Genomic DNA, 27,023 nt, shown 5'->3' with positions numbered 1-27,023 from the left:
GCCGTACACATGAGCATTGTATGCAAGCTCCCTCCCATTCATTTAAATTGAGACGGGAGAGGGACGCCAGGCCCTGCTTGAACAACTTTACACTTTTGGAACGGAGTAGCGCGCACCGCTTGTCATGTGACGACGAACAACCAATCACAGCCGAGATATTTCTTTACTTCCGTAAACACAAGTGTGCGGAAAATATGGAGGGGAAGTTCATTTAAAGAAATCAAATACTAAATTATAATTTGGAACAGACATTGACTTTTTTAGGACATTGGATTTATTTCACAAACACAAGTTGGAAGTATTGCTATAATACAGTTGTAGTCCTATAAATCACATAAAAGCACTCTTTTAAAAGCAAAAAGATGACAAAACAAATAACATAGGCTACTTATTTACTTCCAGGATGGAATAAATCCCAGTGGAGATGAACACATTCTCCAGAGAATAAAAGACACAGGGAAAGGTAAAGCTAGTAATAAAATATTAAATTAAAACATCTTGTTCTAACCACAAAATAAGCAAATACTTGTTTGTCAACGTGGCAGCAGATTCTGCATATTTGAAGAAAAGAATACACACAACATATAGAATATATTAATAAGTATATAGGCTAATATTGACCTAAGCAAATTGGGATTTTAAAATCACTTATACATGATGTTTATAAGGGTATAAACACTATAACACACATTTGAATGTATCAATAGATTCATTTTTCTTTCAGATTCTAGACAACACGGCTCTTTATAATAATATAATTTGAAAATAACATAATTATTTTCCCTGCATTTGATTTTTAAGAAAATCTATTTCCTCAGGGATCCAGCCGCTGAGAATATTCAAAGATTTTCACAGATATTCAGACGTCCAAAAGTAGAAGTCAAAGTACATTTTCTTGTTAGCACTGTTGTAAAATTAGCAGCAGAGTGCAAATAACAGGAGTAGAAACAGCTTCATAGTGTTTAGCAGTGACACAGTGGATCAGTGACTGTATCTGTAAAGTAGGGGATGCTTACAAAAGAGCCAGCGATTAGGCACATCAACTTTGACTAAAAAAGGAAAGGCACAGAGTTGGTGACACATTTACACTGTTGTGAGGTCCTGATGTGACATCGTAGGACTGGGAGGTCAACATTCAGAAGTCCAGATTGATCCTCACTACAGGAAAAAGAAAAACAAGATTATTTTCCTCATTTTCGAACTAAGTTAGAGTTGAATATTTACAAACTAGTCATAGAAGGACGACTGAACACGCATACCGGGCAAAAGGTTAGGGTTCAAAAGTTACATTATTTTATTTCATTTTTATTTGTCCCGCTCATGGTACGCATAACCAAATGTACAATAATAAGATTATAACTTCCCGTTTGCTTGTTTTTTGTACAGAAGCCCATAGAGGCAGGTGAGAACTTATTAATATCCCTTTTCTAGTTCCACACTTGCACCCAACTGGGATTGGAGCTGCTCACTATCTGCTTCCACTGCTGTGATTATTGTGCGTTTTTATGCCAGTGACCTACTTGTGAGATAATGGGGTTTTTCTTCTTTCAATTTATGTTTTCCCAATTTGTTATATTCAGTGTGTTGAAAATCTCCCTTTTCCCAATTTGTGCTGACCACTTTCCAAAACATCCTGCAGTGTTTCCTCTTTATATTCCACAGGCCTGTCTCTGCTCATGAAATTAAGTTTGTCACTGTGACCTCAGAAAAAACCTTTTGGGCTAATTACGACAATTTTGCAAACATGTCTGATAGGATAAAATGTTAAAGTGACATTTTGGTAGGAAATTCATGTTGTAAATTGACTTGTTGCAAAATTATTCAGAACAAGCGCAAGACATACATTTATTTGAATGCCTTTCTTTTGTACCCTTCGGGTGACGCATGGTTCACAAATAATGTTCCCTATAGGCTGTCTTTAAAAAGGGAAAATAGTATATATTATAATGCTCAGGCAATTTTATGTATCTACATAATGATTTTCATACCTTACTGAAATGACTGAAAACCAGTGGCCCCCTGTAAAGAAGGAAGCACATATGCCAATATTTAAAACACTAAATCAGCTTTGGATAATGGTCAGCAGTAATATGAAGTGTGTACAGAAGTAATTCATTCTGTAAAGCCTGCGAAAACAATATTATGGATATTTTTAGGTAGAACATCTTGGAAAGTACACATCATGTCTCTGAGCAACCAGTTAAAGAAAATAGGGCAAAATGGCTGTCAGAGAAATCCAAAGCCTATATATTTCCTTTTGACCCTCGCTATAGTTTTGAATCCCTCTGTCTTCTGTCAGAGGATTTAAGATCCGATTAAGTCCAACGTCTCCAGGCTTCCAAGCGCCTAACAGAATGCTTAATGTGGGCTGAAGAACAGCTTCATAAGCCTGAACAAGGATTTGTGGTTATGTAAGAGAAGTGTTTGGCTGAGTCATGTTGTACAGATGTCACAGGGGCCTCTGGGGCTCGACCACCATGGGAGAAGAAAGCTTGAGGAAAATGTAAGCAATTGCGTGTTGGAAAAGCAGCAAATGATTGGCCAGAATATGTAAGCAGGTGATGAATAGTAACGTCTCTTGGTCTATGTTTCTATTTAGATTATTCAGTGTCTTCTGCTTAGGCACATCTGAGTCATAGTGAGCACCTTTTGTTGATGCAGAAGCAGAAATACAGGCTTTTAGATTAGGGTCAGAAAGTCAGCAGAATTTTTGTTTTGGTATTTATTTCAAGCCCCTGTAAATGAAATGTTTTTCAGTAGGTACTAAATAAAAATGTCATACCAAGTAGACGTCCAGTTCAGAGTCTGACTGACTCCTGCTGAGAGACGGCAGAGGATCGTCCAGAGCGATGGTCGAACTGGAGGCTCGGCGCTCTTCACTGCTAAGGAAAAATACAGGAGAATGTGTTGTTGCGTAATGTAATGATGTAAGTGAGCACACAAAATGTTGCTCATAGCTCTTCTTTTGATGATATTTTACATCAGAAAAGTGTAAATAGAGGTAATTTTGATAATTAAAAAGTGTTGATGCCGATGTGATTTTCAACAACTCTCAACTTAAGTCACCCTGAAACTAAAACAAGGAATTAAATAAACTTACATTTCAGAATACTAAAGTTTTTCTAATATTTAAAGCTCACACATGTTCAGATTCTCCATGTTTCATTTTGATAACAGTGTCGCAAAAAAACCTCCATACTGTAAAATAAATACAGAACTGATTTTCTTTTGTATTTCACATCTTTTTTATTGGTTCTGATCAGTTAAGTGTATTTGCATAGTTTTTTAACTGATCAATTGGGGAAGGCAGACTTTTTAAAACCACAGAGTTCAGTTATGAGTGCTGCTTAAGTAAAGTACCTGTTAACAATTTCCTCTTCATCATTTGCCTTGAAAGAAACTCTCGGAAGGAGATCCGGCTGCTTGGAGGAACTGTAAACTGTTGAAGCAAACAGTCAGTGATTCAAGCAAAGCCTCTCCCAACAATAGTACAATAAACATTTGCTTTAAAATAATATTTGATGCATTACTCAAGCTTACAGTTTCCATCCAGGTTGTCCAAACTTTGGGCCTTCTTCTCCTCCTTCTTCTCCTCCCTGTGTGGGGACAGAAACTCCTGAGAGGCAGACTTTGCTGCATTCATGGAGGTCCTCTTCCTCTTTGAAGATGTTCCTCTCAAAGCTGAGGGACATAAAAAAAGAGTGATTCAAAAAGCGAGAATCTTTCTGTTATCGCAGGAAGTAGGAAGCAGGATGTGTGAGTCATCTGTTTTATTTGTTCTATATTCATGTTGCACTGTTGGAAGAGCCTGTGACTTTTCTTTGCCTTATCTACACCGTAGCTAATGTGCACATGACAATAAAACCTTGAATCTTGATGTCTTTACTTACGGTGAATCTTTTTAAATACAGTCGAGCCCATGAACTTCAGAAATCTGTCCGCATAGAAACTGGGCCTGTGAACTGACACCGTGTCCTGAAAATAAAGAACAATGTCAACACACGCACACACACACACACACACACACACACACACACACACACACACACACACACACACACACACACACACACACACACACACACACACACACACACACACACACACACACACACACACACACACACACACACACACACACACACACACACACACACACACACACACACACACACACACACACACACACACACACACACACACACACCTCTTTTGCAGATACGTATTTATGTAGTTGGACATAGTAAAACATGGAGTAAGAAGGAGGTTACCCCATCATGTACAAGAGCTTTCCAGGAGTGCTCCACCTTCTTGATGAACCTGAAAATACACAATAAAAGTCTGTTTCATTATAGTAATCATACAAATAATATTTCGTCCGGAGTAAGCTGTACAAAGAGGCAGAATAATTAAAGATTTAAAAATAAAGAACAAAAAATCCATTAATAAATGTATAAATTAAAAAACTATCGATAATACAAAAAATGTAAGTAAAATCACATTTTTTAAAAGGACAATGATGGACAAACACCGGAGGATTATATATTCAATTCATTTCTTTTTTAAATGACACTCCTAACTAATAAATCAACACAGAATATTAAAAAGCATGTGATCATTTTTTATTTTCTACATTTTTTTTTTTTTTTTAATACATTTTTATTTACTGAAAAAGTCTGAACTAGAAGTGATATGTGGACGTCAGTAAACATCAGAGAATAATAGATATAGATATCATGTGATTGTTTGATCTCACCTGTAGGACTGAAGGATGTCGATGATTCCTAAAAAGATGAGAAAGTTCTCGTCTTTATTTTTGGCAGGAATTCCACCAAATCTGAAAAAAGATTTTTGAATGATTAATACACACAGGCCCGGTTCCAGAACAAAATGACTCAGGGTGCATCTGAGATTAGAGAGGGTGCAGTGGTAAAGTGCTATTTTTATAAGTGGGGAGTGGACCTAACACCCTCTAGGAGGGTCCTCACTTTCTCTAGGGGGGTCCGCAATGCACCCTTATGCACCCCCGTAGAACCGGGCCTGAATACACAGTTATTTACTTTAAAATTGTTCCTATATATTATTTGAAAAATAGTTGAAGCTGTTGAACATAAAGTAAAGCTAATTCTTGGTGGCATCAGCATGGAAATCATCATCATTATAATCAACTTTTTTTTAGACTGTTCTTCCTACATTTCACAATGTATTGTTGTTGGGTCATTGTTCATTGGAAAGTTGTTTGTGTTTAAAAAAGCAGAAGAAGAAACTGAGTAGAATAAACAGACAACATACAAACTAAAGCATACAAGTGTTTAGAGAGCCGCTTCAGTATATTATGCCATGATTAACTTACACTTTATTTCATGTATTTACATCGTCATGTTTGATGCTTTTTCACAATGCAATAAAGATATCTGGCAATCACCTACTCTGAGATAGCTGCAAAAATAACTCTAATATGAAACCAAGCTTTGAAATGTGATGTTTAAAACTGTATTTTCTCTATATTACCTGCCATGAAACCCCTCAAAAAACAAAGAAAGTTGTCCACAAAGAGAACAGAATAAAAACGTTACTCACGTGTCGTCATCCGCCACAGGTTCGGAGGCCTTGGTGTTCCCCTGGATGGACTCCAGGGCGGTGGAGTAGAGGACTTTCTGTCCCTTCCTGCTGTCACATCGACTTCCTCTGCTCAGAAGCTTCCGGTCCAAAACATGAACCCCCAGCAGGAGACTGTAGTCCATGATCTTAAAGCTCTCCAGGACCTGCAGAGATGAAAAATGGTGAGCAACTCCAACAAATAAACTTATAGTTCACTTAAAACAAATCGGAAAGTAATGACCTCTTAGATTTTTATGTTGTAGTATGAAGAGCTATGAGTATCTGTGGTGACAGTCCCAGGAAAGTCCACACTGTATGTAACTCATATCAGATCCCAAAACTCATTGGCAATTACCACTCATCAACATTGGAACCACCACAGAGAAAGATCTGAGCTTTTTGAAATGATAACTTTCAGTAACAATCATTTAGGACAGAAGCTTTGTCTTGTGGGCAGATCCTCCAGCTGAGTCAATAAAGTAGCATCAAGCTTATTTACTATACAATTTCCTTTATTGGTCCGTAGGAAAATGTGTTCTAAAACATTTACAAACCTATTAACAATTGCGACCTATTGCACAACCCGCATCTACATCCATATTACATTACTTGTGTGTTTAGTATGTATAAAGAAATCTATTTTTAGTGAGAAAATAATATATTATCAGATTTGAAATTCACGGTAAATCAAAACAGAACCTTCCTATGTTGCAGTATGTGGTCATACACTGTCAACATTAAGTTGTTATTTTCCACATTCTGGGTATTTGTGCAATTACTTTATCAATTTCATAAATAATAGCTGATTCATGTAATAAAACAAGACTTTAAATGGTAAAATAACAAAAAATTATACTTATATGAACCACAACTATACTGTATAAAGTGTTCTTGCTGTAAAGCTTTAAGGTGACCTCTTCCACTCCCAGGGTCCCAGCTAAAGCCTTAATCTGCAAACCAATACAAAATGAGCCTCAATCCCTCCGACAAAAAACACTGATGTCATGAACTAAGTCTCCTGTACACAAAGGGGCCCTTACTTTTCCATGGTGTTACCCAACACTAACTGAGGTCATGAAAAGAGGCCCCACACGAGCACGTTACGCCCAAATAGGCCAGTTCGTGCTCGGATTATGAGAGTCAGGTGCTTCGCTATGCTAGCTTAATCCTCCATCAAGGGACCACTGTTGTTTCACGCTAATAAAATAACAAGCAGGTGCTAATGAGGCCATCATAGCTCCAAGTCCATTGGCTGCCCATGGGCCCTACACCCAGTGGCCCTACACATCATTCTCTGTGATAATCTTGTACTTGGAAACAGATTTGTACCTTGAGCCTGCAAACAAAAACGTACTTAGGTGTACATTTTCTCCCCTAGCTAGCATTGGGAGAGGGTAAGCCTAAACATCTGTTTAGCTAGAAAACCAAATAATTCTGTAAACATATGGTCCCCAGAGGATAAACTATCTCCATTTTTGTTTTTCATCTCAATTACCTTTTCACTAGAGCCACTTTCATGCCACAATGTTTACTCTGACGCAAGATATTTCACAATTTGATGGTCATATTTTCATGAATTTCTCTTATCACATTCCTGCTCGCATGAAGATGAACCAATCTGATTGTAATGATCCTATGACTCTACCACTACGAGTAATCGAGGGTTAATCTTTACAACAGCTTTTGGACATGATGTTTGTTCTGTTAAACCATATACTTTGCACTGTAATTATTATTTTAGCATTGTGACGAAGTGAAGTGAAGAAGAGTAAAGTGTCTTCAGTCGAAGTGTAAAAACATGTGATATTAAATTAACCCAGATTATTGTTTGGAAATGTTCTGCAATCTTCTGTGACTCTGCTTGAGTTTTGATAGACCCTGATTACAACCAACCTTATGTTAAGAGATGTATATCTTTATGTGAACCCACCCGACAGTCCCTCTGCAGGGTCTTCATCAGGGCGCTGTAGGTGTCTGCGTCAAAGTGCAGGCCCTCATGCATCTCCTGGAAGTCCAGGTCTTTGAACGTGGGCGAGGACTTGACGCGCTCCTTGCGTGATGCTCTGCGTTTGTACGAGGACCCCTTCAGGTCATACTTGTAGTGCATCTTAATGGCGCGCGGCAGCACGTTGTTCATCACCACCACTCGGACGGTGACACCGCCGCACTGGATGCAGTAAAGACCGTAGAACTTGGGCAGCAACGTCCTCGGGTTCTGATTCAGATTCTACAAAACACAAGCAGAGTTTTTGTTCAGGAAGATATTTGCATATAGAGAAATGTTTGGCTTGTTATTGATCGTTATCGTAGTTTTGAGATGTGCCAGAGTCCATGAAAAAAAAAAAGAGAAATCCGAGGTCTGATAAGAAGCAGGCAAAAACCGAAACTGTTACTTAGCATTATATTAAAAAGGTAGCATATATTTTACACGTTTCTTTTTTTTTTTTACTTGACACATTTATTGTTGTAATGACATCAAATGTTCATGAAATAAAATGAAAATATCTTGGTATAACAATAAACTTTTAACATTACAGAGATAGCTTTTTGTTTTTCTAGTGTGGGAGCAAAACAGTACGACAAATGCAACATTTAAAACATTCAGAAATCAGTTAATAAAGAAAGAACTGCACCAAACTGGACCTTTACTTTAAGGATATACAATTATTCTTTTGATGAGTGACAATGAATTATTTGAATCTGCAGGGAACCTTTAGGTCCAACATTTCACGTTGAACAGTTTTTGCTAAATATGTGATCTGGTATGAATGTAAGCACAACAAGAGTTTGTTTTCGATGAAGGAGCTCACCATGTAGTACCCAGGAAGCAGCTTCTGCAGGAACTCTGCCTCTTTGTGCTGCACCGTCTTAATGATGAACTCATCGTCGCTGGTGAGGTAGAACCAGGAGCTGCTGGCTCCGGGGTTGCTCAGCTCGATCAGAGGTTCGTTGCAGATGGAGTACTACAATTCAGAATGATGCAACAGTGTTAGAGTGAGAAAGCATTGCAATCGAATCAACCGTCATGCTGCATCAGAATGACGAGGTGGATTTCCACACTGACCAGATAGTCGTCTGGTTTGATGCCGAACAGCTCTCTGAAGTAACGAAAGGCCAGTGGTGCGTACGTTTTCAGACGGAAATCTGGGTAGTGATGTGCTGGAGTCATGTTGCTGCCCTCACTGGAGAACAAACAAAATGCATTTAGGTTAGGATAAGAAAAAAGTAAATGTACAACGATAAAACAGTAGCTGTTCCAACATGCTGTCAAAACATTTTGTGTCACCGTAACTAAAGCACAGGTGCAAAAAACGTATTTCAGGGTCCTGGTTTTGATCATGCCAGTTCAGTGTCACGCTATTGTGGGTTTAAGGGACACTTGAATACAAAGCCAGGTTAGTGTCATTTGTAACACCTGTGCTTTTATAAATGTTAAAATGTCTTCTGTGAAAAAGCAATATTGCTTTGGTTTTCGACCAAACCACAATGAGTTTGAGGTTGTAAACATCCAAAAGTGACTTCCTTAATCTTTATATATAAATATGAATATATGCTACAGTATCTGTTATTTATTTGACAGTTGAAATGTCTAGTTATTTTCATCTCTGAAACTGACACTACAACTTTGTGTATCTGCTGTTACACTTATGCTCTATATCTGTCTTCCTCCCCTATCCTAAACAACTATGGGTGCGTGTTGCTTTATCTACTGAAGCCATCTAAAAAACCTTGTGCTCAAACTGTGAAATTAATATTCTACTTCCCTAAAGAAGAAATACATAGCTCACAATACTCAGTTACTCAAAACTAATACAACTTGTTGTTTAAACTTTTCCACACGCACACAACTTTAAGCAGCATATCTGATTGGTCAGAACCGATTCAAACATTGAAAAAGAAATCGATAGTGCAGATGTGTGCGAAAGTTTAAAAGTGAGATTTAGGAATGCCAAATTTAAATCAATACATATAATTCCAGTGTATAATACCAGGTATAACTCTGAAGCCTACAGTATACCTGAATGACCGTTGTTGACAGTTTAAACTGATGATTTGACTGGATTTCACTTTTTTCAGATATCCAGTGATTCAAGCCAGTATCAGACTCCTACCAATACGGAGTAGATTGAAGTAGTTTAAGGTTATCCATTCCCTTTGCACACAAAACAATTATAATTTGCTTTTGGGGGGGCCTGAAAGGATTTGGAAATCCAAGTTTAAAGACAGATACATTGGTTAACAAAGCAAGCAGGTTTTAACTCATTCAAAAAGAAAATAATCACCTTTGTGATTTGAGAGAAAAGATCCTTTATGGGAATTCATCTGCATATTTATTATATGCATGTCAACTAAAATAAGGAAGTGTAGAGTACCTGGGCAGAAAAGCGCTCTCCACCACGGAGAAGTCCTGCATGAGAACATCTCTGTCTGGTTTGGAGCTGAGGTTTCCCACAGCGTAACCGATGCCCAGCTGGATGGCTCCCTTCAGAGCTGCTGCTGTGGGCTATCTCACCAGAACAGGGAAGAAAAAAAGACACTTGTTTCAAAAACAGAAATAAATCAAGCAGTTTTTCAAATTACAATTCTCAATCTCCATAATGTTAACCCTTTTAATTCGGTGTGTTAGCATGCCAACAAGTTCATTAGCACATATCACATTTGATGAAGAATATTGCTTGCTTAATCTTGACCACAGTATTGGATCTATACCGATGAACAAGCATTGACTTCCCTATAACCAAACTAATCAAAATCTAAGTCTTTAATCTTAAATGTTCCTAACAAGGAAACTGACTTGCAGCCAGGATTTATACAAAACCATAAACATTGATGGACAGCAACAAACAACAAGACATTATATTTTACTTTGATGAGGCTACCGACAAAGTCCCACACCAGTACCTAATTAGCCTTAATATATAGAAAATATAACTTGACAAATAAAAAAAATGAGCTCGATTTATTTTCCTCCAATAAACTGAGCTGCAGTGAAAGCTCTGTGTGAAGCTGATCAAACTAATCTTCTTGCCCTTTGCTCTATTACCGCCATCACTAAACAGTTATTAAATAACATATAGCTGACTGACGGAAACATAATAAACACTAGTAAAAATCAATGTTTAATGGTACAAAACATTTGGAATTTCTATTATTTTAAATGTTGTTAATCATTCAAATTGAATACAACATTATTTTTGCTTATTTAAATGCCCATGTACAGTATACACCATTCATTCTACATCCTGCTAGGTGACACTTGGGGTAGTTACCCCATCTTCAGGATAGAACAACAGCTCTCAAAATGTCTACTACGCACATCCCTGGTGTGGCTGTCTTCTAAAATGAGGATGTTAGCGATCTTCCTTTGAAAGCATAACATGAAGAACAATGAAGCCTGCCTGCCTACCTTGTGTTTGTAGAGTTTAGTTCCACTTCCTGCGCTGTCTACCGTGGCGGTTGACATCTTTTGGGCAGATGGAAGCTGATGAGAGGGAAGCTCGGCCGTCCTTCCTCCAACGGTCGCTGTCTGAGTTCCTTCTTTACGCTCAATGATGAATGCAGGGATTAAACCTCACATGGGCTTTACCGAAAATGCATTTTCCAGGTGCACCACTCCTGAGGTAGAAAGAAAAAGAGTTACACACTGTGCCACATTTGCATGAAAGTCAATGCAAAGCTGGTTGCACAAGTAGCATAAGAATGTCACCGACTATAACAACTTCTAAAGTTTTACGGTATAGTTTACGTGAGTCTTTCCATATGACTTACAAAGAAACGTCTAGACGGCTCTCTGTCCAGGGCACCGCTGAGATCTGAGGGACCACCAGTGTTTATTAAAGTCTTTAAAGTCCAGAATCCCTCACAACAACCCTTGATCCTTATTAGGAAGGATTGGAAAACGCCCCCGTTTTATAACTGTACACAAACAGGGCTCAGTGCTTTGTCGCTTAAATATCTGACCTTATAAAGGCTTATTATGGAAACGGCAACAACACATTTTTTTTTTCCATTGGTATATTTACTATTTTCACCCAAAATTAGCATAGATAAGGATTAATTTGTGTATTTTAAGATTATATTTCTAACAAATCTTAATGTAACTCGGGAAGTTTCATAGTGACATCTAGTAAATGTTTTACCTCTAACCAGTAGCGTTTTCTTATGAAAATAGTGTTCACCTATCCTAAAACATGGCAAAAGTATATTTTTTTCCAATAGCTTAAATGTATTAAGTAAAACAGATATGCCATTTCATCTTAGAAATAATTCCTTGACTGATATGTCAACTAAATGAAATACATATTTACAATTTTTAACCTGGCTTCATCCAATGTTCAGATTTATGTTTTGGAAATGATAGCAAATTAACACATTTTTATTAAGATACTGATATGCATATTTGAACATTACATTTCAAAAAACGTATCCGACAAAAAGAATTGTCTTGCTGTGTCACATGTGTCAAACTCAAGGCCCGGGGGCCAAATCAGGCCCGTGGTGGATTTCATTTCGGCCCACAGGATCATTTCTAATTACTATTCGATCTGGCCCGCCGGTTTATTGCACGCACACCTTCACTCCATCCTGAGGGTTTCCTCAGCCCAGAGCCTGACCCCACACATTGATGACCTTGCACCCAAGATGAGATGCCAAGTATTGCCAAGTAGCTTGGACTAGCATCACAGAGCAGCACACTGACTTTCAATTGATGTTTCCTTCTGCACTTTTTTTCTTGCGACAACAGGGCATGTTTGTTTTTTTCTTTGAGGGAAATTGTTTTCTTTGAGGGAAATAGTTTTTTTGGCCTGTGGAAAAATGTAATCATAAGAAATGACTTCGGAAAAGCTGCAGATAGAGCCATAAGAAATTAATGCAACTGATTATTTAATGTTTAATGTTGTTTTTATAGGAAATCATTTAAGCTTTGTTAGTTCCAGGTGCAATAAGTTCATTTCAATACGTTTTGCAATAAACATTGAACCAGTCTGGCCCTTGACTAGTACCGATTTTTTTATTTTGGCCCACTGTGAATTTGAGTTTGACACCTCTGCTGTAAGCAATCAGCTGGGCAAGTTTCATTGTAACATTTAATAATTAAAAATATCACCTTTTTATTTGTTGTATATAAAAGGCTAAGTCTACTTCTAAGAATATCATGTCATATTGGTCATCAAATTAAATGAAAAACGACCATGTGTGGTTAAGGATCAGCCAGTTATAGACTTGTATATTAAAAAACAAACACTGCCGCAACATTGGCATGTAGTCAGCATTATTCAAAACATTTTGTAACACAAACAAATGTATTTCTTCTCAAATCATATTGACTTCTTCTCATTTTAAAGTTTGAGTTACATTAAGTTAAAAACCATGATGGGCCAAACACTGAGTTTTGAGGAACTCCCCAATTAGCGTTCAGTTTCTTTGTATTATTATTATTTTTCTGAAGATGTTTATAGCTATTTTCCATTCAACTACGAAATCAGGGATGTTCACCTGGATAGTAGAGAGTGTCCTGACATTCTGAAATCCTGGAGTTGTTTGTTTTACTTTAGGCCCTATTCTTGTTTGAAGTGTAAATATTAGCGTACAAAACAAAATTCCATTCGCAACATGTTTTTGTGTCTTAAACGAACCGGCACAGATCCTATCACAAGCCCCTGTTTATTTTAAGCACTGCCTCAGGATGTGGTGTTGTGGTCGGACTCAGGAAGAATTTAACTGTTTCATAAATGTCTATAGGTTTCAATTACAGAGGCTGAAGAGATCAACAAAATGGCTAAGGATCATTCCTTTTCTTAAAGAGATTTGATGTGATTAGTGCTTAGAGTAGTGAATGGGTTTTATTATATGTACTGTACATAGAGTCTTTGGCAGTTCATGTAGGGTTTCCTCTGCAGCACTTTACATATTAAAATCACACAGAGTGATGTAACAGCCAAACACGGCTGAAAACATGTTATATTAGGCACCTTTAACAGAGCATTAGTCAGAAGTAGGACAACATATAAAATACAATACAAGAAAAGCAAGATGATTGTGAATGAAGTACCTGTATGCTTCTATTGATATCCACACAGATCGTTTGCTTTCATGCAACCAAAGTTTGCCAAAAGATGATTGGTAGGTCTACTGCTGCGTTTATGCAGATATGTTTATTGAGATCTAGGGATTTCCACAGTCATGATGATTCATCCTCTTGGCGCCACAAATGCTAATATTACTTTTCATAGGCAAAATGGTTTTCATGGTTGGCACAGCATGTGTCATTCTATTTATTTTTAAATAATGACTGAATGATCTTTAGACTTTAAAAATACATCAACAGGGATTTCCATACCAATACAAATAATCGTGTGGGTTATATGCAAAAAAAGTATATGCAACCTGCAATACAATCAGCCTAGAGTATGATCCATCCTCATTGGAGACCACAGTCAAATTTTGATATCCACCTGTGATATTTCAATCAATGAGGATAGACTAAATGTTGGACTTCTCTCAGTGTAACACAAAGCACTTAAAAGCACCACATAATGCCTCCAAAATAACAAGTAACTTTTGAAAACAGTTTACAGAAAAATGTAGACGTTTCTTGTGTTCGACTGCATTAGTTAAAGCTAAGAGTTGAGGCTGTATGGTGTTATGGTATAACTTATTTGGCAGGTGAACTCAGGTGACTATTTAAACCCTGCACACCCTCACGCAACCAGCACACTACAGCTCTTTTGCATACATGTAAAAGATGACAACCCCGTCCAGATCACTGCCGACATTTTACTTTCTGTCTGACTGAAGGGAAGTCTAGCACATTTCCTCTTGACACACTTAGTTCATCTTCCTCTTGAATAACACACACATACAGACTGTGTGACACTATAATAAAGCTTATTCTAATCTTGATTATCATTCAGTTAATCATATCAAGTTGCACAGTTAATCATATCAAGTTACAGCTTAGTGTTAAACAGACATACAAGTTAAAGAAGTGGCTCCGTCCTCACTAAGAATAAAAGTTGATGTGAAGAAAAGGTAGTTTTAGAAAGAATAAACACTTTTTGGCTTCTTACCTTAATTAGCATGGTCGTACTGTATGATGACGAGATGAATGCAGGACATTGAAATAATACTGCGCTGTGTGATCTGAACTCTGTGGCAGACGGTGGTGTGAAGAGCAGAGAGCTGCAGCGACTGGAGAGCATCCTCACCACCACTTCCTGTATCTCTCTCTCTCTCTCTCTCTCTCTCTCTCTCTCTCTCTCTCTCTCTCTACCTGTTGTTTTATTTCCTAGAAGATGAGTCAGACTGAGTTTACTTAAAAAACTCATTGGATGAAATCAATTCAAAGAATATATGTAGCTCCAACTAAAACTAAGTACATCAATTGTGTTAAATACACACAGAGTTGTCCAACAAATAAACCATACATTTTGAATTAATCTAACCTAATACATCTATTAGTGAAATGCTAATTACATGTTGTGTTACACCCATTACATATATACAAGTATATTCCTTAAATAGATATTAGTTATTATTAGTTATTTTTGTCACATCTAAGTAGGGCTTGACTTTATTAACTTTTTTTGCCCCAATTACTTAGTTTTTTAGAGAGATGTAGCCTTTATAAAGACAACATTAATAATACGAGACTATTTATAGCTTTTCTTTCATATGTTTTTTATAAACGTTGTTATGCTTTTTTTTCTTGTTCCAATATTTAAGAGTCAATTAATACAATCATTATAATGAAGGATATTATGGAAGCCCATAGGTGACAATTGCATTATAGTTTATATGATATTACTATATCTGCATGTTGTAGGAGAATTCATTAAAACACTATAATAACATTTGCATTTTCTTTTTTGTAGGAAAATAATATTTAAGTTGTTGTATTAATGATTGATGCCGGCGTGAATAACTGTGTTTAAGAAGTAGATTAAAGTCAGTTGATAGTAAATTGAGAGGTAAAAGACCATAGTACGTTGGAAGTGGTAAGGGATCACTTATCAGGCAGTCATTATGGGGTTTATGGTACTGTATGAATGTTGTTGCTGTTGTAATACTAATTATGTCCACAAGAGGGTAAAGTGCACCACTACTCCATTTGACAGACTAAAGTATTTATTTTCTTCCGGTTTAATTTGAATTTTTCTCTTCAAAATAAACTAGTAAGTGATGTAACATTAAGTGTTCAAGCTAAAACAAATGAATACAAACTTTACCTGACAACACTTTGCGAGATTATCCTGGCAAACATTTAGTTTGTTTACAAGCCGTCTGAAGTCATAAACAGAAAAAAAAAAAACTGATTTCAAGGAGTGATTGTGTGTATTCATTTTGGGTAAGGTTAGATTGGTTCAAGGACAAGAGGTCATTGATTTAAAGATAACAAGCGGGAGTTTCAGATAATTAATTTATTGTCTCATTATCTGATTCAGATTGTTTGCTGTTGATCTGGCAGAAAAGTGGATAATAAATCACAGTTAGATTGCACAAAAGACGTATGATTGAAATAACATTTGAGCAAAGGCAGTTATATTCAAACGTAATCAAGCTTAATAACAGAAGACGAACAGTAGGCCTATAGATATAAACCTCTTAGCTATTATACATTCACAACTTAAAGCAAAGGAAACTCACGTATCATTTATGCAGACAACATGAGGGAAGTCAGCTCTTTTGTTGAGGAAAAGGCTTGGCTACAGGTGAGCTGTTCTTCCTTATCGATTACTTAGCCCCGCCCCTTCAGGATGGTAAATCGCAGGTAGAGGAAGGTTGGAGTGGGAGGTGCTTTTTCTACAGAGTATGTCGTCTTATTATTATTTACAATATGCCTATACATAAGTCTCATACAAAAGCATCTAGAAATGTAAGACACACTCTAATACTCACTGACATTGTGGGTATTGAGAGACCCTGCATATTTGGTAAGAAGTGCAGGAATGATTACACAATGGAAAAAAAATAATGAATATTTTTTTGTAGGATGTGACAAGAACAAATATGTTTTTTTTGTAGGATATGTGAGGACTTCAGGGGGGTATACTACGAAGCAGGATTTTCGCTTAGCCGGCTAAATTCAGGGAAAACTCCGGCTTTCCGGTCCTATGAAGCTGGTTCTCTTTTGAGCAGGCTAGATCGCCATGGTAATATATGCTAAGCAGCTAACCTGGTCGGGACCAGGGCGGTATACTGCGAAGCAGGATTTTCGCTTAGCCGGCTAAATTCAGGGAAAACTCCGGCTTTCCGGTCATCCGAAGCTGGTTCTCTTTTTAGCAGGCTAGATCTCCATGGTAATATATGCTAAGCAGCTAACCTGGTCGGGACCAGGGGCCTATACTACGAACCTGGTTCAACCTAACCTGGATATGTTTGAGTTAGCCGGTTGGCCTAATCCAAAACATACGCGCTCTCGCTAAACTGTACTACGACGCTGGTTATCAAGTGGATCGCTCAAGCCAGCCGTGTCCTATCTAGTTAGGTGCGCGTTCACATGAAAGGGGTGGTATTTGGAGCATTCGACCAATCACAAACATGGAGAAGCGTACTGACAGCGCAGCGTCATACTTCCTGAATGAAAAATGAACTTTAATACTAGTCAAAAATGAAGAAGTTAAACTTTAAACATCCATGACTTAAACACTTTATCCAGGATCAAAGCCACATAGCTGCACCTGCAAGGTGAATACAGCTGGCAAAAGAAAAAGTGTTTGAATGCGTACATCAACAGGTTTATGATATCACTGCCCCGTCTAAAACACGATCTGACTTCAATTACATTTGTCTCGAGTGTTTCGTCAACTTATGTGTTGCTTAAAATAATACTTCTGCATACAGTATGTGTCACTGTGAGTGTTGCACGGCCAGATACGGCTCAGCTGACACAGATCAGGAGATATATGATACATTATGAAGTGATATGCCGCGGACTGTACTTAATGTACTCTGATCCGGTTACTTATGTTGTGGCCGATATTTAAGTAAGCTTTCTTAACGCTAATGTTATAACAGTCAGATTGCTCTGAAGATGGAGGTGATATTCTATTCATGTTCACGTTCACACAGTCGGTGATTTTTGCCGGCCGTCTTTCCTGCGACGGCAGTTTTTCTGTATTTCCTTTCTCCTGTAATATGACTTGATCGCTTTAAACTTCGCACACTGAGCTCTGATTGGTCAGCAGGCGGTGCTTTCACTGAGTTGAGCTCTTAGCCTGCAACCTAACCTGGTCCCGACCAGGTTAGCTGCTTAGCATATATTACCATGGAGATCTAGCTTGCTAAAAAGAGAACCAGCTTCGGATGACCGGAAAGCCGGAGTTTTCCCTGAATTTAGCCGGCTAAGCGAAAATCCTGCTTCGCAGTATACCCCCCTGGTTAGGTTGCAGGCTAAGAGCTCAACTCAGTGAAAGCACTTCTTCATATGTCTAATATTATAGTTGACTTTTTATTCAGGAAGTATGACGCTGCGCTGTCAGTACGCTTCTCCATGTTTGTGATTGGTCGAATGCTCCAAATACCACCCCTTTCATGTGAACGCGCACCTAACTAGATAGGACACGGCTGGCTTGAGCGATCAACTTGATAACCAGCGTCGTAGTACAGTTTAGCGAGAGCGCGTATGTTTTGGATTAGGCCAACCGGCTAACTCAAACATATCCAGGTTAGGTTGAACCAGGTTCGTAGTATAGGCCCCAGGAGTTTTAGGCCTACTTTGAGAACAAACATGTCAGTGTTTCCCTCTGACCTCTAGGCGGTGCTGCAGCTCAAACCCTCCTAATGTACAACGTCATCTTCTCACATATACAGTAACATTATCATCTTTACTACCCTCCTGTACTATTCACATATCCTAATTCTTCTTCCCAGACTTAGTTGTTTGTGCTAGTCCCTTCCTCAATTTGTTCCTTTTTTATTTAACCCTGTAAACAGCACTCTATTTCTGACCCTCTCTAACTTATTGTTGAAAGTAGTACTGTACTCAAGTATTATGACATCCTTGTAATTTACTTGATTATTTCCATTTTATTCTACTTTATACTTGTAATCCCCAACATTTCAGGGGCAAATAATGTCGTTTTCACTCAACTACATTTATTTACCACCGTTACTAGTTACTTTTTACATTTAAAAACACATGATATGATGCAGTACTGTACTGCTAATCTTACCAGTCTCTTGAAGTGGCTTCGCATAGACAAACTAAAGTACTAAAATGGTCTTACATTGATTAGTTAGTGATACAAACTTGATATTATATTATCTATTTTTATATAATACTGTGAACAGTGCCATTCTGAATAATGAATACTGTTACTTTTTATACTTCAAGTTCATTTACTTGATTATACTTATGTACTTTTAACAACTTGAATTCAGGAATTTATTTGGCTATTTATACTTCTACTCAAGAAAAAGATCTTCTTTAACCTCTGTCTTTTTCTTCTTTCCCTCCCCACTACCCCCCCCCCCCCCTCTAAGTGGGACATAGTTCGAGTTGTTGGAGGTTTGTTTGGGAACACCAGAGGAGATGCATGTCGGCCATCAAGACCGTGACTTCAGGCCAAAAGAGATGAAGATCCAACACATGACCTTTGGCACATTTGGCAGCTAGACAGCTGCGAGGGTTGCGGAGCTGCTGGTAATATTTCCTGTTCCTCTCTACAAATACTACACTGGACTAAGACTGTCTGGATTTGGCTAAATTCTCAGGGAAAACCCCCCGAGTGAATAGAGAATGTGTCATTATGTAAAGATTGTACCACTTATGAGCAAGCTGAATCAATAGTGATTTTTAAAGTTAGAAAGTGTGATCATTTTTGTCTTGATCCTAATCTAGTTATTTTAAAGAGGACATATTATGCTCATGTTGACGTTCCTTTTTGTATTCGGAGCTTCTAATGCAACACTTTTACATGTTTTACTGTTCAAATAGGTCTTTGCATTTAACCATGTGTACTTGCACAATTCAAGAATAATGCAAGTATCAATGCAATATTCTGCTGTCTGATGTCAATCCTCATTCCACTGTTGTGAAAACAGTACATCTTCACAAGGCGTTTCGACCACAATTTAGCTGAAGTCAGAACCACAAAATGACGTTGCAGGAAAAGGAAAGCTTTATTTCTTAACTATTTTTGAACATACTGTAGGCGTGTTTTGTTGAGGACAACACAGATGACTAACCCGTGTACTTATCTACATATTTGTTAAATGTGACACATGCTTTTGTAAGTTTCAGAGCAGTTCATTTTCTTAGCTTCATAATGGCAGTGTGCAGATGTATTGGCTCAGAGAGGCTGTGTTGATGCAGCTGTGCTCATCACACACAGTCGGAGAGAGAATCTGCCCTCAGTGCTGCTGGGAGGCTCTCAGATATCTAGAGCAAACACACAGAGACAGGTCGGAAATAATGAAATGCATTGATGTTCAACCATAGTAAACAACAAGACTAATGTACTTCTATACAAGGCCATTAGGGCTCATCACTCAAAACATTGCGGTGAGGACCCTTACAAAAACACAGTGTAGCACAGATATCACCATCACAATGGAATATGTCCACTCGCTGCCAATGTGCTTTACTTATATCTTAAAGCTATATGGGAATTTTCAGAAAACCCTTTTTGTTAAGACACCAGAGGCTGTTAAGTACTAGAGTCAGCATCCTGCTCTGTTGCACTATTTCTATTTTACTTGTATTTACTTGCGCATGTTTTATTTGTTCTATGTCCGATATATATATATTCATGTTGCACTGTTAGAGGAGCCTGTGACTTACGTTTTTCATTGCCATATCTACACTGTAGCTAATGTGCAAAGACTTTAATCTATATTGAATCTAGAGAACATCCTTGGCATTACCCTATTTAGCAAAAAAACACTGTATTTTTATGATCAAATAGTTTACACAAGAGACGAGCAAGACCATAAGACTAGACAAGCTACATCAGGACATCTACTGGCACCTAAACCCAGGACACATCTTCTGAAATCTTCTGTGTCTTATAGAGCTATAAAGAAATGGAACTCATTGCCAAACTACCTTCCTGAAATAGAGTCCAGAGCCTCTTTCAAGAAGAGATTGAAGGAGGGCCAGCTACTAATGACCATGTACCCTTGTGAGCTGTGAACCCTAATTTAATTTGATCGCATGTTGTTGAAGATATTGGTGATGTTTTTAATGTTGTTAATGGTGTCAGGACCTATGTCCTAAATGTTGCTGTATTATTGTTGTATTATTGTTGTATTGTTTTAAGTGTCGGACCCCAGGAAGAGTAGCTTTTGTCGAGAGCAAAAGCTAATGGGGATCCTTAATAAACATAAACATACCCAACACAGTGTCACGACAATACATCACAATCACATATATCATACTCATTCTTTTGAATCATTTTCTTCCCAGTTTTCACAGGTTACACACCTAATTTTCAGCCTGACTTTTTTATTCAAGTCTAAGAGACAAGAACAATGTAAAACAAATCAAACATCGTATTTAGAATAATATGACTATAACTCCAAGAACTTGGAGTTCTCCAAGAACTTGGAGTTTCAGGCTCTGCACTTTCCCTCCTCACCTCATACCTCAAAGACCGCACCTACAGGGTAACTTGGAGAGGGTCTGAGTCCGACCCTTGTCAATTAACTACAGGGGTCCCTCAGGGCTCTGTTCTTGGTCCTCTCCTCTTCTCCCTGTACACAAACTCGCTCGGATCTGTCATTAGCCCGCATGGTTTTTCATACCACTGCTACGCTGACGACACCCAATTAATTCTGTCCTTTCCCCGCTCAGAGACCCAGGTCGTCGCACGCATCTCTGCTTGTTTAGCTGACATCTCTCAGTGGATGTCCGCTCATCATCTCAAGCTCAACCTTGACAAAACTGAAGTGCTTTTCCTTCTGGGAAAAGATTGTCCCTCTCTTGACCTAACTATCAACATCGGCCCCTCTGTTGTTTCCCCGACTCAGACTGCAAGGAATCTGGGTGTTATCCTAGATAACAACCTGTCGTTTACTGCAAACATCGCTGCTACAACCCGCTGCTGCAGATACACGCTTTTCAACATCAGGAAGATACGCCCACAGCTGACCCAGAAATCGACGCAGGTTCTGGTCCAGGCTCTCGTCACCTCACGCCTAGACTACTGCAACTCCCTCCTGGCTGGTCTACCTGCATGTGCCATCCGACCTCTGCAGCTCATCCAGAATGCAGCGGCTCGTCTGGTCTTCAACCTTCCAAAATCTTCCCACACCACGCCGCTCCTCCGCTCCCTCCACTGGCTTCCGGTAACTGCTAGAATCCACTTCAAGACACTGGTACTTGCGTACCATGCTGCGAATGGATCTGGCCCTTCCTACATCCAGGATATGGTTAAACCGTACACCCCAGCACGTGCACTACGCTCTGCATCAGCCAAACGACTCGCTGCACCCTCGCTGCGAGGGGGACCCAAGTTCCCATCAGCAAAAACACGTGGGTTTGCTATCCTGGCTCCAAGATGGTGGAATGAGCTCCCCATTGAAATCAGGACCGCAGAAAGCTTACACACCTTCCGGCGCAGACTGAAAACTCATCTCTTTCGACTCCACTTCGAGCGATAGAATGACTAACAAAGAACTGCTAACAGAGCACTTATGTAAGGGATAATGTGCTGCGACGCGGTCATTATGGGGAAAAGAACACCGACAGGCTGATCAGGAGCCCGACGCGAAGCGGAGGGATCTAGATCGGCATGAAGGTGTTCTTTTCCCCATAATGACCAAGTCGCTGCACATTATCCCGCTTATTACATGGCCACATTCTCAACAAAGTAACGTTATGACTCCCAATATTAATTGAAATGCTTTTATGGATTTAGAAAATGATTTTATTGATTTAAAAAATAGTTGTATGTATTGATTTAAATTGACATGCATCCGCGAAGAAAAATAGTCCGATGTTACTGTTTGAACTAACGTAGCAACGGCAGGAACTGCTTCGATAGCGTTTTTGAGGAGCTTTCTGATTACAGATTTGAAAACATCGCTGCTTGCTTTAAAAGTAGCACAATTCATTATGTCAAACCTTGGAAAGTATCTCGATATCCCTGCCCTGATGCCAAAGTAACTGCACACTGTATGTTTTGCCATTTGATGTATATGTCTGGACCGCTGCGTAAAAAGGAGGGTTTCTGCCCGTTACTTCTCCGCTGTTTTCTTGTCCCTCTTGTCTTTTTCTTTTCTTCACTGGGGACTCATCAGCCACTAACTATTACTCCAAATTACTGTGCTCTCCAAATATATTAAAATGAATGTTAAAATCCTCCATGTTGCTATCACACGACAGCGGAAAACTAAAGACAATCAGACAGTTTGCTTGCTTTTCAAACTGTTACATTTGAAAAACAGTGAGAGCGTCTCTTGTCAGTTTGAAAAGCCAACGGTAGGACCTGCTTGCGTTTTTGAGGAGCTTTTTGATTACAGATTTGAAAACATCGCTCCTTGCTTTAAAAGTAGCACAATTCATGATGTCAAACCTTGGAAAGTATCTAGATATCCCTGCCCTAATGACAAAGTAACTGGCAAGTGAATATGTGTCGCCGTTTGATGTCTATGTCTGGACCGCTGCGTAAAAAGGAGGGTTTCTGCCCCGTTACTTCTCCGCTGTTTTTCTTGTCCCAGTTCGAAAAGCAAACTGCATGCAGTTTGCTTTTCGGCCCAACTGTATACAGTTAAATCGACCGGACTTCTTTCTGAAGATGTGAGCGTCCTTAACAACGGTCAATAAGTCCTTGACAGCGGTCTGTCTGTTCGGTATTAACAACGTGTCACGTGTTCTGAATTGACCAATCAGAATCGAGTATTCAACTAAGCCATGTAATAAATACTAATAAAGGACTGGCTTAGCCAGTTGAGCAGCACTTGAAACGATTGGCTCTTTGAAACCTGATGTTCTTATATGATTCTGTTTTCCTCAAGGTTGTGTCTTCCTGGTCGAATGTACTTATTGTAAGTCGCTTTGGATAAAAGCGTCAGCTAAATGCAATGTAATGTAATGTAATGTAATAACTCTCTGATGTACCTGTATCTCCAGGTGGTCAATGTGCCGCCGGCGTCTGTCAATCATTCTGTCCCGGGCTGAACACTTTGAGTTTAGACTGGCTAGCTTTCGGGCCTGTTTATCCATCACAACCTACAACACATCAACAATAATAAATGGCAAGAAAAATCGAATATGTCACATGTTAAATATGTGTTTGTCTATTTATTAAAGGTCTCCTATTATACTGTTTTTCATCAATATATTACAGGTCTCAGATACAAAAAATGTCTCTGAACACCAATCAGATCATTGCAGCTTTACCCATAATCCCCTCTGTTTCAGCCCTGTTTCCAAAGTGCTTATTCTCTGTCTGTTACTTTAGATGAAAATAAGGAGCCCCTCCCCACGCCCCTCTGAGAGATATTTGGTTAAAAAGAACACAATGGTGCTCTAGGAGGAGATTCAGGTGATAAGGGGGGGGGGTTACCCTGGTTGGTGATTGGCTAATGGTTACACGAGCCAAAAAAGCGTTATGACATCATAAAGTGGCCATCAGCTCATTTTCAGAAAGGTTTTTCTATAAATGGATCAGGACAAAAAGTGAGAGAATCTTTTTTCCTGAAACTTTCGGAATCTCTTTACACAGAGGGGACACATGTTGATGTAGAAAAGACATGAAAAAGTGGATTTTGCAGAATAGGGATCTTTAAGTTATTGGTTTTGGCTGACCTTCACGGAGCCCATGTCCAGCTGGGTTTTCCCCCTGGACTTGGGCTCCGTCAGGCTCTTTATTCTCTGGAGGACCCGGTTGATCCGCTGCTGCATGGCTCCCTGCTCCGCCTCCACGTCCTCCAGAACCTTCTGCAGATCTCTGGCTGCCTTCCACAGCCGGTCCCCCCGGGCGCTCAGGATCTGCAGGTCCTTCCTCACCTCAAAACCACATCATTGTACAATATTTATAGATAGTGACTGTATGAAAATGCAAGTTTCAAATTAATATATCAACAATTTCTGTGTGAAGCAAGTCTAAAAGCGACACCAAACTCAAAATAACAGTCTGAATTCGTAACTTTTGAAGTCCAACTAAAGTTCAAAATTACTTTTAAGTCTTTATTCTTTAAAAAAAAGACAAACAAATTGTATTAATAAAGTTTAATTATAATAATACAAAATAATAAATACATAAATAAAAAAGACAAGATAAAAAACGGAAAAATTAACCCTTACATTTTTCGTTTCCAGGTTCTCAGTTGTGGTGATTTTTTTTAAAATATTGTGGTTGACAAACAGATTTTAGTTTTATCTTTTTTTAGTTGCAGTCAGAAAACATAAGGAATATAATAACCTTGGGCTTTCTCACATTCCCTGTATGTGACATTTGAGACGTAATGAATATTGATTCAATCAAGAGAATAAATGGCAGATTTGATCATGAAAACACAAAAGTGCCACAAAATGTGGTGGGTCAGAGAACAGGGAAAATGTGTTTATTTTGCTCTGTAGGGTGGTATCCTTCCTCACCTGCCTGTGATTCCGTCCGGCCTTTAGACTCTGCTTCCTGAGACTCTCCAGGTTCCTCGTGGCCCCGTCCAGCTCGGCCTCCGCCTGCTCGCCCCTCTGCTCCAGCTGCCGGGCGTTCTCCTCCACGCCCTGCACCAGGTGAGCCAGGCCCAGCGCCAGCATCTTCAGCTGGGACACGGGGACCCCCCCTGCCTCCTCTGAGGTGGAGGGTGGAGGGGCTCGCTGGGCCTGGCAGAGCCCCACCAACAAAACAGACAGCTGTAGCACTCGGATGAACCTCATATTCCAGGATTTCATCTGTTGAAGCCTCTATGCCCCCTTCTAAAATCTAGATCCTTAATATTGAGTGTCCGAAACCAGATCTGATTAACATCCCAGATATGTGGCTTCAGACAGGGGCTCCTTCAAGCTCAGGAGAAGAAGCTACATCTGCTGGGCCCAAGTGTCCTAATGAGCCTCAAATGTTCCCCCAGGAGGTCTGGAGCTTTGAGAGTGATGAAGGATGTACAGATGAGCAGAGGGAGGACAGCCAGACGAAGACAAGGGGGGAGTTCCCAGACTCACACATGGACTATAAAATAAAAACATGTAACTGGACTGCACTTGGAGTACTCTATAAAAAATCATATCCAGAATTAGCACAAATGGATGCCTTTATGAAGGGTTTACAAAACATGCTAATTAAGTGCATAATATTAAGCTGCAGGTTTACTGTAGTCAACGCTGCTGAACTTTGGACACCTTGCTCCTCAGGCAAAGTGATTATAGAATAATAGTACAGCAAGAGAGACCTCTGCTGGCTGTCTGAGGAACTTGAGTTAGCTTCTTGCTCTGAGAAGGGTCTCAAGTGTACTGTAATCCGAGAACATCATTCATTTTGTGTTTTTGCTATTTACATTTGCTATGTTTGCTAGGTCACATTTGGGTATTTTTAACTAAAGAAGCCTTAGGGGACTTTCAAAACATTTTTTTATAAAAAAAAACCCCAACCATCTCCTTCAACTCCACATGGCCTGTGTTGTCAACCTATAATTTGCTCAGTAACCATTATTTAGAGGTTCTTATAATACTATGTATATTGTGCAAAAAAAGAGTGGAGAATTCATGATGCGCCCAGTGTAGGGCGCCCTTCCAGTGTAGAAAACATGAAGCCTGAAAATGCTGATTCAATGTGCATCAAGGTGCCCTAGCAGTGGAGAAAACACGATAAAGTGTTTTCTATGGTAACCTAACAGTAAAGAAAGTGTTACAAATGTCTATCGAGGCAGACCTTGAAATCCAAAAACGCATATTTAGGCTGCCCTGCATGCTAGAAAACGTGCTGTTGTGTCACTAACCCACCCCAGCTGGTGTGCTCTCTTTTTTGCCCTGCCTCATATGCCGCCTACAGACCTTTATTTATTTTTTATTTTGACACGAAAAAAGAGAGGTGACATGTGGATATAATATTATAGTGGGCTTCGATTGTTTTGCATTCTGATGTGAGTGAGTGTATCAGAGCTTTTTTGGCTTTGAAAAAAAGGTCGATACAAGCTTGAGAGAATTTGGGACAGAACTTCACTTCCTACACTCAGCCTCTGAATGTAGTGCTTTGTATCAAGGAGAGCCAGACCAACACACTGTTCTTTGAATTGTTTTGGAGTCTAGCAGCCCTAATGCACAAACGACACAATGTGTACTCATAAAGCCTGATTTATAAAGGAGAGAAAGCGTCAGTCTGCCCACTGCTTCCTGGCATTCAGGATTCACAGAAAGCTGCAGGGAGGCAGCATCACTGAGACTCTGAGGCTGCGGACCGGACACAATATGCAGTAAATTCAAATGGTTTTTTATCATTTCAACAGACATTTTAAACATTTCTGATGAGGATTAAAGA

At 39.0% G+C, this 27,023-nt stretch overlaps 2 protein-coding genes across 5 annotated transcripts; both read right to left on the bottom strand.

Annotated features, from left to right (window-relative positions):
- Positions 1-251: 251 nt before the first annotated feature.
- Positions 252-14,814, bottom strand: pip5k1ba (phosphatidylinositol-4-phosphate 5-kinase, type I, beta a). 4 transcript variants are annotated; one of them, XM_034096234.2, is made up of 15 exons: positions 14,673-14,814; positions 11,009-11,217; positions 9,975-10,105; positions 8,666-8,783; positions 8,412-8,564; positions 7,532-7,828; positions 5,581-5,765; positions 4,757-4,837; positions 4,272-4,320; positions 3,891-3,975; positions 3,541-3,681; positions 3,361-3,439; positions 2,783-2,879; positions 1,989-2,019; positions 252-1,158 (listed from the first exon to the last, which is right to left on the bottom strand). In XM_034096234.2, exons 2-14 carry the CDS (start codon positions 11,063-11,065, stop codon positions 1,990-1,992), a joined length of 1,503 nt encoding a protein of 500 aa, XP_033952125.1. In that variant the 5' UTR covers positions 11,066-11,217; positions 14,673-14,814; the 3' UTR covers positions 252-1,158; position 1,989. The 4 variants fall into 4 exon arrangements, with proteins under 4 accessions (XP_033952125.1, XP_033952123.1, XP_033952124.1 ...); XM_034096232.2 differs by having other exon boundaries at positions 2,783-2,882; positions 14,673-14,813; XM_034096233.2 differs by lacking the exon at positions 14,673-14,814 and adding an exon at positions 11,371-11,574 and having other exon boundaries at positions 2,783-2,882.
- A 4,887-nt stretch (positions 14,815-19,701) lies between these two features.
- LOC117456310 (uncharacterized) lies at positions 19,702-25,657 on the bottom strand. Its single transcript, XM_034096144.2, has 4 exons — positions 25,148-25,657; positions 24,356-24,556; positions 23,666-23,776; positions 19,702-19,984 (listed from the first exon to the last, which is right to left on the bottom strand). Exons 1-4 carry the CDS (start codon positions 25,442-25,444, stop codon positions 19,928-19,930), a joined length of 666 nt encoding a protein of 221 aa, XP_033952035.1. The 5' UTR covers positions 25,445-25,657; the 3' UTR covers positions 19,702-19,927.
- Positions 25,658-27,023: the final 1,366 nt, after the last annotated feature.

The sequence above is a fragment of the Pseudochaenichthys georgianus genome, chromosome 12 (assembly GCF_902827115.2).
Source record: "Pseudochaenichthys georgianus chromosome 12, fPseGeo1.2, whole genome shotgun sequence".
Classification (NCBI taxonomy): Eukaryota; Metazoa; Chordata; class Actinopteri; order Perciformes; family Channichthyidae; genus Pseudochaenichthys; species Pseudochaenichthys georgianus.
The sequence above is the reverse complement of the archived record's forward strand: the minus strand, read 5'-3'. Positions and strand labels throughout refer to the sequence as shown.

What these genes read in the sequence shown, in the direction of transcription:
- pip5k1ba (XM_034096232.2), bottom strand. Translation starts at nt 11,065, where the DNA reads ATGTCAACCGCCACGGTAGACAGCGCAGGAAGTGGAACTAAACTCTAC. An exon ending in GAGAGCGCTTTTCTGCCCAG is followed by an intron (nt 8,784 to 9,974) that starts GTACTCTACACT and finishes TTTGTTCTCCAG; the next exon opens with TGAGGGCAGCAACATGACTC. An exon ending in AAGCTCTTGTACATGATGGG is followed by an intron (nt 3,976 to 4,271) that starts GTAACCTCCTTC and finishes CTTTATTTTCAG; the next exon opens with GACACGGTGTCAGTTCACAG.
- LOC117456310 (XM_034096144.2), bottom strand. Translation starts at nt 25,444, where the DNA reads ATGAAATCCTGGAATATGAGGTTCATCCGAGTGCTACAGCTGTCTGTT. An exon ending in TGGACATGGGCTCCGTGAAG is followed by an intron (nt 23,777 to 24,355) that starts GTCAGCCAAAAC and finishes GATGTGTTGTAG; the next exon opens with GTTGTGATGGATAAACAGGC. An exon ending in TTGACCACCTGGAGATACAG is followed by an intron (nt 19,985 to 23,665) that starts GTACATCAGAGA and finishes TGTTTGCTCTAG; the next exon opens with ATATCTGAGAGCCTCCCAGC.